Source organism: Melozone crissalis, unplaced genomic scaffold, assembly GCF_028551555.1.
Source record: "Melozone crissalis strain CALT ecotype California unplaced genomic scaffold, PUWL_Pcris_2 ptg000150l_1, whole genome shotgun sequence".
NCBI lineage: Eukaryota > Metazoa > Chordata > Aves > Passeriformes > Passerellidae > Melozone > Melozone crissalis.
Window position 1 is genome coordinate 1,260,081 of NW_026535921.1, and position 12,336 is coordinate 1,272,416.

Below are 12,336 nucleotides of genomic sequence, written 5' to 3' on the forward strand. Positions count from 1 at the left end.
GGGCATTGCCTTGGCCACGGATGTCCACCAGGACCTCCAAGGGACAAATCACAGAACCATGGAATCAGTTGGAAAAGCCCTCCAGGACCATCGAGTCCCCCCTGCGACCAGTTCCCACCTTGTCTCCAGCCCAGAGCACTCAGTGCCACATCCAGGCCTTCCCTGGACACCTGCAGTGATGGGCACTCCAAACTTCCCTGGGCAGCCCCTGCCAAGGCCTGAGCACCCTTTCCATGCAGAAATTCCTCCTGATGTCCACCCTGAGCCTGCCCTGGCCCAGCCTGGGCCATTTCCCTTGTCCTGTCCCTGTTCCCTGGCTGTCCCCTCCTGTCAGGGACTTGTGCAGAGCCACAAGATCCCCCCTGAGCCTCCTTTTCTCCAGGCTGAGCCCCTTCCCAGCTCCCTCAGCCTCTCCTGGGGCTCCATTCCCTTCCCAGCTCCCTCAGCCTCTCCTGGGGCTCCATTCCCTTCCCAGCTCCGTTCCCTTCCCTGGACACGCTCCAGCCCCTCCAGGTCTCTCCTGTCAGGAGGGGCCCAGAGCTGCCCCCAGCACTGGAGGTGCTCCAGCAGTGCCAGCACAGGGGACGGGCACTGCCCTGCATTGTGCCCACGCTATTTTGGATACAAAATTCTCCTTTAGATATCCATGGATACATGAGGGTCTTCCCATCCTCGTTTCCTGAGGTTGATGGGATAGAGAACACCTGAGCTACGGGATTGCTTTGGGAGCAGATGATCCAGCTCCATGTCCATCTCTAACATTCCCTGAGCTGCATCTCAGCCCAGGTGCTGCTCACTCGCTGTCCAGCCCAGGTTTGACAGCAAGGAATGATCCAATTCTCTGGATTCCCTGGTTTTTTTTAGGGATGCTGCAGCCTGATTCCCAGAACAGCCATGACAGACAGATTCTTGACTCCCAGCCCCCTCCTGCCCTTCCAACACCCTTGGAGATATTCTCCAGCCCCGCAATGCTCCACATGGACATTGGTTACCTCCACTCTGTATCTGCTCAGCACCGGCCGAATTCCCAGAGGCACCGGCAGGATGGGACCTCGGTCCATGTCCGTGGGGCCGTCGATGGGGGGCAGGTCCGATTTACCCCCAGGGCCGATCTGGAAGAGATGGATCACGGGTTAGGATCTGCTCCTCTGAGCTGCTGGGAAGCAGTTTTTGGTCCTTCTCACAGAATTGTGGAATCACAGATTGGTTTGGGTTGGAAGGGACCTCAAATATCAGCTCATTCCAAACCCTGCCACCGATTCCAGAGGGAGTTGGGCCGTGTCTCAGCTGGATCATCTGGTCCCAGTTGTTGGATCTGGGGTGTCTCAGAGGGCTGAGAGCCCAGGGCAGGTGCTTTGGGAAGAGGAAAACACAGGAGCAGAAGGTGCTGGGAGTTCCACACAGAACAGTCTCCAGAGCAATCCAAACTTCTCAGCCCACCAATGCAGCCCATCCCAGAGCTGTTCCATCCTGGAATTGCACCTGCTGGGCTGTGTGTGAGGAAATGGAGATGTGGTCCCAGAGCTCAACCCAGGAGCAGGTTTAAGGTCCCGTTTCCAGCTCAGGGGTCAGTGAAGATCAAATATCACAGGTGAGCTATTCCCTCAGTCCAAGGAAAACTAGAAGGAAAGGGCTTGGATGAGCACCTGCCCTGGCAGAAAAGGAGGTGGGAAAGCATTCCAGTGGATGGGACACGAGGCACAAAAGTGGAAGTATTTAACTCTGGTACTGCCCCCTGCCATGCGGTTGGAATTCAATGGTCTTTAAAGTCCATGCCTCCTTTCCAGGCGGCTCCAAGCCCCATCCCACCTGGCCTTGGACCTTTCCAGGTGTCTTTGATGAGCAACAAGTGGTTGATCATCCAAGGGAAACTACAAGGGTCCAGCAGACCAACAACAAGATGAAGGGGCAGTAATTCCCTGTTATTCCCAGTCACCCAATTTCCATAAATTAATCCCCTCTCCCTTCCAACCCTGCATCCATTCTTTCCCATTCCTTTGTCCCACTGGCACCTGGAGCAGCTCAAAGGCAGCCAGCAGGTCCCCAGCTGTGGCGTTGCCGCGGTAGATCTGGTAATATTCCAGCTGCGGTGGGAAGCGTGGCGGGCAGTACTCCTCATCTGACATCTTCACCACTGGCTTGGCAAACGTCCGGCCCATGAAGTCAGCTTTTCCCTAGGGAAAGAACCATTGGGGTTGGGGTTCCAACATGGGAATTCTAAATTTAGCCCTGTGGTTCTCTCCAGGAGAATTTGAGGTTCAGAATCCAACATGAGAATTCCAAAATTAGCCCCATGGTTCTCTCCAGGAGCACTTGGGGTTGGAGATCCAACATGGAAATTCCAAATTTAGCCCTGTGGTTCTCCGCAATAGCACTTGGTGTTGGGGTTCCAGCATGGGAATTCGAAGATTAGTCCCATGGTTCTGCCCAGGAGCCCTTAAGATTGGGAATCCAGCATGAGAATGCCAAGATTAGCTCTGTGGTTCTCCTCAGGAGCACTTGAAGTTGGGGATCCAACATGGGAATTCCAAATTGAGCCCCATGGTTCTCCCCAAAAGCACTTGGGGTTGGGAATCCAACATGGGAATTCCAAAATCAGCCCTGTGAATCTCTGCAGGAGCACTTGGGTTTGGGGATCCAGCATGAAAATTCCAAAATTGGCCCTGTGGTTCTCCTCCAGGGCAGTTGGGATTGGGGATCCAGCACAGAAATTCCAAATTAACCCTGAAATTCTCTCCATTGTGGTCGAAACAGGAATGGGATCAATACTCTGGCCTTGGGATGCCAAAGCTCAGGGAAAACTTTCAGTCCTGACTCCTTGAAGGAGGTTTGGGACAGCTGAAGATTGGGACAGCAAGGAGACCAGGGATGAGCACTTTTCCCAAATGGAAACCCTCCTTGGCTACAGCCTCTTTCTTCCCTCTCCAAAACCAAGATTCGTCTGAGATTCATGAGCAGTAGAGGCTACGTGGGAGATTTGGAAGGAGCATTCTCCATGGATCAGGGAAAAACTCCCCAAATCCTCTGCCTCCAAATCTGGAGAGATCCTGGCATCCAAACCACGCACAATTCCCTGGGATTTTCTCACCACAGTGTCCTGATCATAGATCTCGATGACGATGATGGGAGGGTCATCCCGCATCTCGTGAGCTTCCCCGTACAGCTCCACATTGTCGAACACCAGGAGCTGGTCCCAGGTTGGGCACAGGGTCTCATTGAGAACCTGAGGAAATGGGAGAGATTCCTACTGCTCCAGGAACGGACCAGGGTCCTGGGAAAGGGTGGCAGGTGGGGTTGCTGTGTGTTTTTTGGATCGGGGAGGCATTGGGAATCACCCAGGGATTCTTCTGAGGAAGACAATCCAATAGCAGATGAGCAGAGCTGGGTCATGCCCAGCGTCCAGGCTTCCTAAAGCTTGGCAACCCTTGGATTGGGAAGGGAAGACTGAAAAATCACTTTAATATGACCCAGTTCTGCCTAAATCAGCAGGAAATCACTGGGAATCAGAAGGAATCATGAAGAATCATGGGGAATTGCAGCCACCAGGATGTGGGACAAAAATTGGGAAGGGGCTTCTGAGGACAGATCTCCTGGAAACAGTCAATTCCCAGTTCCAGAGCTGCTCTCCCACTGCAGGAGCCCAGGATCAGCCTGATCCTCATTGATGGGATCTGTGCCACAGGAACTTGCAGAGCCAGCCATCCCCACACCCCCAGGAATCCCAGGAATATTCACCTCTGTGCACTGGCTGTGGGAGATGAAGAAGACCCGAGCAAAGGGATCCGAGAGGCCGCTGCTGTCGGCTGCAAACAGACTCCTGGCTTGGTACATGTGGGCTCGCAGCTGGAACACCTGTTTCTCTGGAAGAGAGAGGGAATGGGATGAGATGGGATGGCTTGGGATGGCCTCTGGGAACCTGTCCATATATAGATGCTCGTGTTGAATCATAACTTTAAAGGGTTAAGATTTTAGCTGAAGGTTAGAACTAGTTCATATTGAAGTTAGATGCACCAACAATAGGTTAATGATTATTAGATGCTTAAGCTAAAATTAATTGTTATATTATGAGCTCATTTGTATAACAAAGTGGAGCAAGTGAACCATTATAGGAACATACTACGTTGCGAAGGACGAAAGTTTGATGAGAAAGTCTCACACATATGTATGCTTGGCAGAAAGATTTTTGAATATAGAACCTGAAGAAGTAATAGAGATGGAAGCAAGTTTTGATACAGAAGAAAAGAATTGCTGAGCCAGTCCTACTGGATAACCAAGGAGGCAAAGGGTGTGTTAGAAAGGGGTTTTATGACTTAGAGCAAAGGATAAACCCACCTGAAACAAGATGTTTTTACCAAGCAGAAAGAGAGCACAGGCAAACAAGCCTGCCAATGTGGGAAGTAGAAAACAGGTCTCAGAATTTTCCACTGCAAGAAAACTGAAAAACAACTTCTAGCTTAAACTGTAATGTACTAACTTTTAGTGATTGGAGAACAGTAACATGAATATGGTAATTATAGTAGTTATTATAGGCTATAGGTAAAAGTTAAGGCATAGATTGGTTCTGCTCTATTAAGATGCTCAGCAAAGAATAGTATATAATGCATTTGTAGCCAAAATTAAAGAGTCTTCAGGCTTGTCCGGAGTTGACAGCTGTAGGCACAGGCTCTGTTGCCCACAACCTTGGACTGCTGTAGCTCCTGGATGTAATAAACTGCATTTTGAAGAGCTGTCTGGAATCCCTCATCCCTCATTTAAGCTTTTACAATGGCGCCCAACGTAGGGCACCATTAGTAAGAGCCTGAATGAGGGATGTGTTTCTGCAGGACCGCCTGCAGCTGGAGCTGACAGCTGCATGCACAGACTCTGACACCCACAACCTGGACTGCTGTAACATCTTGGATACAATAAATTCCATTTTGAAGAGCTGCCTGGAGTCCTGCGTCCCTCATTCTGGCTCTTACTGTGGCGCCCAACGTGAGGCACCATTAGTAAGAGCCTGAATGAGGGATGTGGGTCGGCAGGCCTGCCTGCAGCTGGAGCTGACAGCTGTGGGCGCAGACTCTGTCACCCATGACCCTGGCCTGCTGTAATGCCTTGGATGTAATAAACTGCATTTTGAAGAGCTGCCTGGAGTCCTGCATCTCTCATTTGAGCTTTTACCGTGGCACCCATGGTGGGGTACCATTAGTAAGAGCCTGAATGAGGGATGCAGGACTCCAGGCCAGCCTGCAGCTGGAGCTGACAGCTGTGGGCACAGGCTTTGCCACCCACAACCCTGGACTGCTGTAACATCTTAGATGTAATAGACTCCATTTTGAACAGCCACCTGGAGTCCCACATCCCTCATTTCGGCTCTTACTCTAATGAAATCAGTAGAATAATGCCCAGCACATGGATTCTGTGTCAATCCATCATGAAGCAGGGGAGTTTGAATCATGCCAGAGGGTCACAGAGACCTGACCAAGACCTTGCTGACTTCATCCCTGGGACCACCAACCCAATTCTAGACCATTGACCCAATTCAAGAGAAGAACTGTACACTCATGAAGGACTAATAACCTCATCTTAATACAAAGGGAGGATGGGAGGTGCTGGGGTTGTGCATATGTATTCATTTGGGAAATCAACAGAACGCAAAAATCCTTGTGGGGTGTGGTCACGCATTTTGGGGACAACTTCCTTGCTGCCTGCCAGTGTAATAAACACACCACTTTCTACCTTTGACTAATTAGAGAGTCTTTGTCCGTGATTTTTGGTTTTAATGATTCAGTATCCCCATTCATCTGTTTAGCCCAGAAATAATTTTTGCACCTTTAAGATTGGTTCTGAGGGCCAAGGTGGGGAAGAAGAAGCGTTCAGTTTTTTTCAGACACTGCACTCACTCCTCCACATTCCTGCTCCTGGACTGTGCTGTCTGCAGATGGACAGACAGCAGGACAGAGCTCTCCTTTGCCTTTAGTTAGTTTTTAGCTAGCTGAGGCAAAGAAGTTCCCTGGACTGTGGTTTTTTCTTTTCTTTGGAGCTGTTTAAACCTGCTCTGAACTGAACACCCAGAGGAGCACCAGCAGATCCACCAGTGGCCCACTGGGCTGGGCCTGGGCTGTGGCATTTCCAGTGCCAGAGGGACTGATAAGAGACTGAGTGAGCTGAGCTACAGCCCACAGAGGGACTTTCTGAGTCTGTCATCTCTTTTGGAGCAGTTTTATTGTTTGATATTGTTCATTCTTTGTGTGCTGGTTAATGCTTTGCCTGTTAAATAATTTTTTTTCCACTTTTTTACAAGGAAATATTTTCCTGAACTGAATGGGGGAGGGGCCACTTAAATCTGCTTTCTAGAGGAAGCCCCTTTGGAGGTTCTCTCCTAGATTTGTCCTAAACCAGGACAGAGCCCATCCAAGGCACATCTCAGGAGCCTGGATTTGCTCGTGGCTGAAGGATCTCAACTCAAAGCATGAATCCCAAATGGATATGGAATTTCCTTGGCATCCTGCTTGTTGTGTGCACAACAACTCTGAACAGGTTTGGGATGAAGGGACACAATTCCCACCCCTATCTCTCATGGGACAACCAGAACAATGTCCCCCTTAGCTCCTGGAAGCTCTTGGAGCAGGAGATGTCCAGCCAGGCTCCCTCCCACCCCCTCCATGCCCCTTCCCATGGGAAATCCTTACTGGTGTACAGGAGGCTGATGGGTGGGAAGGAGGGCAGGTTTTGTCCTCGGGGGGTTTTCTTCTCCTCGAACCCACAGGGGAGGCCGCTCAGGAAGTCCTTGCGCTGCTTGTTGAGGCCCAGCCACAGGTAGATCTCCATCTTGGCCTGGACTGTCCAGCCAGCAGGGCCGAAGCCCCTCTTCCCAGGGAGCTGAGCACAAGGAACAGAAGAGTTCACATGGATATCGGGAATATGGACAGACAGACCCCTCTTGGAGCACCCAGCCTCTTTGGGGCATTGTGCTGCTGTTCCTTAAACCCAAGGATCCTTTGGGATCGTGACACTGCTCTGGCTCAGGCATTGCCCTCTTCCCACTCTGCTTTCATTTTCTAGAGTGTCTTAGGTTGGAAATGCAAGGTGTGGCTGGGGGTGTGTATTCTATTTTCCATCTGTTAGAGGTAGGGCAGTTATGCTCTGTTCATTGGGCAATTTTCTTTATCTCTTCCACAGCCAGTCCTCCCTCCAGGAGGTCTCTTCTGTTCATGGGCCATTCATTATTCATTATCTTCTGTTAATGGGCCAGTGAGTGTTCCTGCATGGCTGATAAAATTCCATCACCCTATTGGGAGATGCTCCACCCAGGGGGAGGAGCCAAGCATTCCTACCTGGATACATTCTGAGATTTCAACATTCCTGCCTGGATAGAATCTGATCTTTTGGGACACCACAGCAGCCTTTGCCCACTGCATCCCCAGAGGAGCAGCTTTCTTCCCCCCTGCATTCCCAGAGGGAGATCAGGCCCATCTCCAGCAGCCCTGGAGCTTCAGAGGAAAACTCCCCCCTTGTGCAGGATCCCTGCTCCAGCAGAATCACAGCTGGTGCTGCAGGAGGGCTGAGCCACCATGGGATGGGACTGTGCCCCCATCCTGACCCACAGGGTACCAGGTCCTGTTCTGACTTTATCAGTGTTGTTTTGTTTTATTGTGATTTTATTTTATTTTGTTTTAATTTCTACCGTAATAAAGAATTGTTATTCCTACTCCCATATCTTTGCCTGAGAGCCCCCTTAATTTCAAAATTACAATAATTCAGAGGGAGGGGTTTACATTCTCTATTTTCAGGGGAGGCTCCTGCCTTCCTTAGCAGACACCCATCTTTTCAAACCACTGTACTAAGCCAGAAATTCCCTGGATTTCCAGATGGATCAAACACCTCCCTCTTTCCAAACATTTCCTACTTACCAGGACTGGGTAAGTTCAGTGTTTCGCCCTCCCTAGGAGCCGATTTCCACCCCTACCAGCAGAGTATGGATCACATTTCTCCAGTATTCAAACCCCATAAAAAAATGGATACAACTCTCTCATCTTCATCTCCCACATTCCCTCGTCTTGACCACAGCTCCCCTGGGCCAGTGGGATCCTCACCTTGAGGAAAACCGTCTTCACTTTGGCACAGTCCTTGCCCATCTCCTCGTCCACAATGGAGTACAGGATGTCCTTGGAAGGGATGCGGGCGTAGGCGATGCGCTTGTTGTTGCTCATCATCCAGATGAAAACGTCGGGAATTGTGTGCTGGGGCTGGGAAAGCCACAGGAGAGCCCCATCAGTGCCCCAGCTCTGACCACTGAGGCACTGGTGGGGCTGGAGAGCTGCTGGAGGCAAATCCAACAGATTCCATGAAAGGTGGATGTGTCTGTGGCCAGAATGGGGACTCTGGAATTATTTGGATATTCCCACTCAAAAAATGCTGCTCAGACCTAAACCCATCAGGAAAGAAACTGGGATTTACTGTTGCTGTAAGGTAGAAAAATTATAAAAGAAAGGCCTCATAAAATCAGGCCTGCTTTGTTAGATCTAGCCTTGTCAAGCTAGCACTTTTCAAGTTCCCATGTGAAAACTATCCTGGTGTGAAAGTTCATTAACATAACAATCAATTCCTGGGTGCACAACAATATTCCAACAACAACAAATTCCTGCTGGCACTTGCATAAACATTAAATCTATCCCATGAGAATCAGTGAAGAAAATATGTAAATAATTCAGGAATAATAATTTAGGAATAATAATTTAAATAAAGATATTTGATGGACAAGTAAAATACCTTATACTAACCAATAAAGTAATTGGCAAAAAAAGCTCCTAAAAAATTGGACTCACACACGAGGTCTTTAAAGCTGTATAAAAATGAGTTGTGTGAAAAAATAATTGGCTTTTTCCAGTTATTTTGGTATGAAGAAAATGGAGTCTTGTGGTTGGGACTGAAGGTATTTGAGATTATACTTTGTGTTTAGATTTAGGTGTTTATTGTTTTTTTATTAATGTTATAGTTTCACAGCTATGAGTTATATAGTTTTTTATTAGTAAGGTATAAAATGGTTACGTATTTTTTTATAAGGTCTTTTAAGGTTAAACTATTTAATTAAGCAATGATACCTAAATTATTTTCTCTTTTAATCTAATAACTGATCACACAAAGTCTGTAATGCGGACTTTTCTGTTTAATTAAAAAATACCTCTTAAACTCATGAAGAAGAAGGAAGAAAAAGGTAAAAAAGAGCAATTTGTTTTTGTCTTAAAACCTCCATTTTGCTTTATATTTATTATTATATTCTAAAACCCCAAACTAAATTTTCCACCTTGTGATATCACACACTTCTATCCAACTACACACCTGTAATCCCAGTGCTATCAATTTACTTTGGAATCCCTCTTTACAGCCTCAAGTTAGATGCATTGTTCTTTTGTGGGTTTGCGCCTTTCGGCACAGAAAGTTTAAAATTCTTAATATCTAGGGTTTCAACAGAGTCTCGTGTGATTTATGTTGATAGTTTATATTGGTTATAAGTTTAAAAAGATAAAAATTTGTCCATAGAAGACTGAAGGATTTTGTTCTCTCCTCCTTCGGTGGACTTGGGGAGGGGAGGGCAGCGGCCATTCCTCATCCCTGTGTAGAGAAGAGGTTCCCAGTCTGGACTGGGCTCCTGACTCCTCACATCTGGGCTGGGTCAGGACCAAGGAAGGCCTGGCTGAAACCATGGGAATTGGAAGCAGGAGGTGGAACAGCTGCAGCTCCAGGGAGGGACAAGAGCTCCCTCTGAGCCAGTCCTAAATTGGAAAAATGTCATGGGAACATTCTGGAGCCTAAAGGGGCTCCAGGAGAGCCGCAGAGGGACTGGGGACAAAGGATGGAGGGACGGGACGCGGGGAATGGCTCCCACCGCCTGAGGGCAGGGCTGGATGGGATATTGGGAATTAGGAATTGTTCCCTGGCAGGGTGGGCAGGGGCTGGAATTCCCAGAGCAGCTGTGGCTGCCCCTGGATCCCTGAAAGTATCCAAGGCCAGGTTGGAAATTGGGGCTTGGAGCACCCTGGGACAGTGGAAGGTGCTGGGCTTGGACCTGGATGGGATTTCAAATCCCTTCCCACCTAAACCAGTCTGAGATTTGATGTGTCACCTTCCAATTCCTGATTTCCCAGGGATCCACAGGATTTCTTCACAGCTGGGACTGGCTGAAACATCTCCAGCTCTGCTGTAGGAGGACCCAGCTCTGTCCCTGCCTGGGAAACTCTTAAGTTTATTTTACATCAGTTTGTTCCCACCCAGGTGTGCACAGGGATCATGGGGCAGCTCATGGACTTGGAATGGCTCCTCTGCTGCCCTTGGATGTCTCCATCCATCCATCCATCCATCCATCCATCCATCCATCCCTCTACCCACAGACCTATCCATGGATCCATCCATCCATCCCTCCATTCATGGATCCATCTATCCATCCCTTTACCCATTCTATGGATCCATCCATCCATTCATCCATGGATTCATGGATCCATGCATCCATTCATCCATGGATTCATGGATCCATCCATCCATCCATCCATCCATCCATCCATCCATCCATCCATCCCAGCTTTCCAGCTTTCTGTCCCCACGAGCTGCCCCAGCCAGACCCACCTCTGCCCGTGAGGGACCCACCTCGTCCGCCAGGAACCGCAGCTTCTGCAGGAAGTTCTGCACCAGCTTCAGTTTGTCCTTCATGGTGTTCTTCTTGACCTGGGAGCGCAGGGTCGTGGCCTGCTGGGCCATGTTCTCCTGTGGACACAACCAGGACATCAGGACACAGCTCGGACCGAGGAAAGGCACCTCAATCCCACCACATCAGGGTGGACACCTTCAGAAACCCATAAAGGTGTCACCTGAGCTTGGAGAATTTTGGGGTGGCTTAAAGAAAGTGTTGCCCTGTTCTTCTAAAATTCTTCTAAGCCTTTCGATGTTTACATTTTTGTAATGGACTTTCTCACACACTTTTCATGTAAATAATGATTGGTTTTCATTCCTTTCTGGAGGAGGAGAGAGTTGATGGACTCTTGGTTTGACCAGTGTGGTTGGAGAAGTGGCAATTTCATCCTCCAATCCGTGGCCACTTTTGAAATTCTAGAAACATTGGAGTTCAGAAATAAGCTGCCCCTTTTTTGCCTTGGACATATCAGAGTGCAAGTGTCATTCATTTTGTGTCGTATTGTGACAGGAAGGCGCCTCACCCACTATCACCCAGCACGTGACTCTTGGAGCTTCCATGTGAACATGGAGAATTTAACAATTCCTGGCTCTTGAGGATGCAGCTGGCCACTGGAGTTGGTGACCTTGGCCATGCCAGCTGGAGAAGCCACCAGCTCCTTGTCAAGCTCTCCTGAACATCCTTGGCAAGGAGCAGGGCCACCAACCCCAGACCTCCGTCCCTGGAGCAGCTCTGCCTTGTGTGGTTCCCAAAATCACCTCCAAATCTCTGTCCCAGGGGCAGCTCTGCTCTGTAAGGGTTCCCAAAATTGCCCCAAACCTCTGTCCCTGGGGGAGCTCTGCTCTGTGGAGTTCCCAAAATCACCCCAAATCTCCGTCTCTAGGGCAGCTCTGCTTTTTGGGGTTTACAAAAGTCACCTCAAACCTCTGTCCCTGGAGCAGCTCTATTTTTTGGGGTTCCCAAAATCACACCTAAACCTCTGTCCCTGGAGCAGGTCCACTCTTAAAGGGCTCCCAAAATCACCCCCAAACCTCTGTCCCTGGGGCACCTGTGCTTTTTGGGGTTCCCAAAATCACCCCAAACCTCTGTCCCTGAAGCAGCTCTGCTCTGTGGGGTTCCCAAAATCACCCCAAACCTCTGTCCCTGAGGCAGCTCTGCTCTGTGGGGTTCCCAAATTTCCCTTTCCAGCTCTGTGCTCCCAAATTTCTTTCCAGAGTATGTTGGAGTGGAGCCGGCAGAGGCAGAGATGACACCTGGGACTTTGCTGAGACCCAAGTGGCCTTTGGGGTCAGAATTAAATCCCAAACCCTTGACCCACTAGGACTGGAAACCAACATGTCCATGGACCTAATTCCAGCATCTTCTCACTGCTTTTCCCAAAGCTTCCCTGAACAACCCATACCAGGGTCTGCCCAGCCTGCCAGGGAACAATTCTTAATTCCCAGTATCCCTCTGGCAGTGGGAGCCATTCCCTGTGTCCTGTCCCTCCATCCCTTGTCCCCAGTCCCTCCCAGCTCTCCTGGAGCCCCTTCAGGGATTGGATCCCACTCACCAGCTCCCTCATGCAGGATTTGAGCCTCTCCCGGTCCAGTCTGGTGCGGGACGAGTGATGCTGGTCCTTGTCAGCCAAGGTCAGGAATCGCCTGTGGGAAAACGAAATTCCCATAGGA

At 49.3% G+C, this 12,336-nt stretch overlaps 1 protein-coding gene across 2 annotated transcripts in view; it reads right to left on the bottom strand.

Moving 5' to 3' along the window:
* Nucleotides 1-12,336, bottom strand: part of OTOF (otoferlin) — a 105,239-nt gene that overhangs the window by 26,792 nt on the left and 66,111 nt on the right. For both annotated transcript variants that reach the window (XM_054293462.1, XM_054293463.1), the window contains 8 exons: nt 12,219-12,309; nt 10,624-10,740; nt 8,076-8,228; nt 6,672-6,861; nt 3,736-3,860; nt 3,089-3,223; nt 2,013-2,174; nt 993-1,112 (listed from right to left, as the gene is read on the bottom strand). In XM_054293462.1, the coding sequence (XP_054149437.1) occupies nt 993-1,112; nt 2,013-2,174; nt 3,089-3,223; nt 3,736-3,860; nt 6,672-6,861; nt 8,076-8,228; nt 10,624-10,740; nt 12,219-12,309 (1,093 nt within the window). The remainder of the gene's footprint in view (nt 1-992; nt 1,113-2,012; nt 2,175-3,088; nt 3,224-3,735; nt 3,861-6,671; nt 6,862-8,075; nt 8,229-10,623; nt 10,741-12,218; nt 12,310-12,336) is intronic.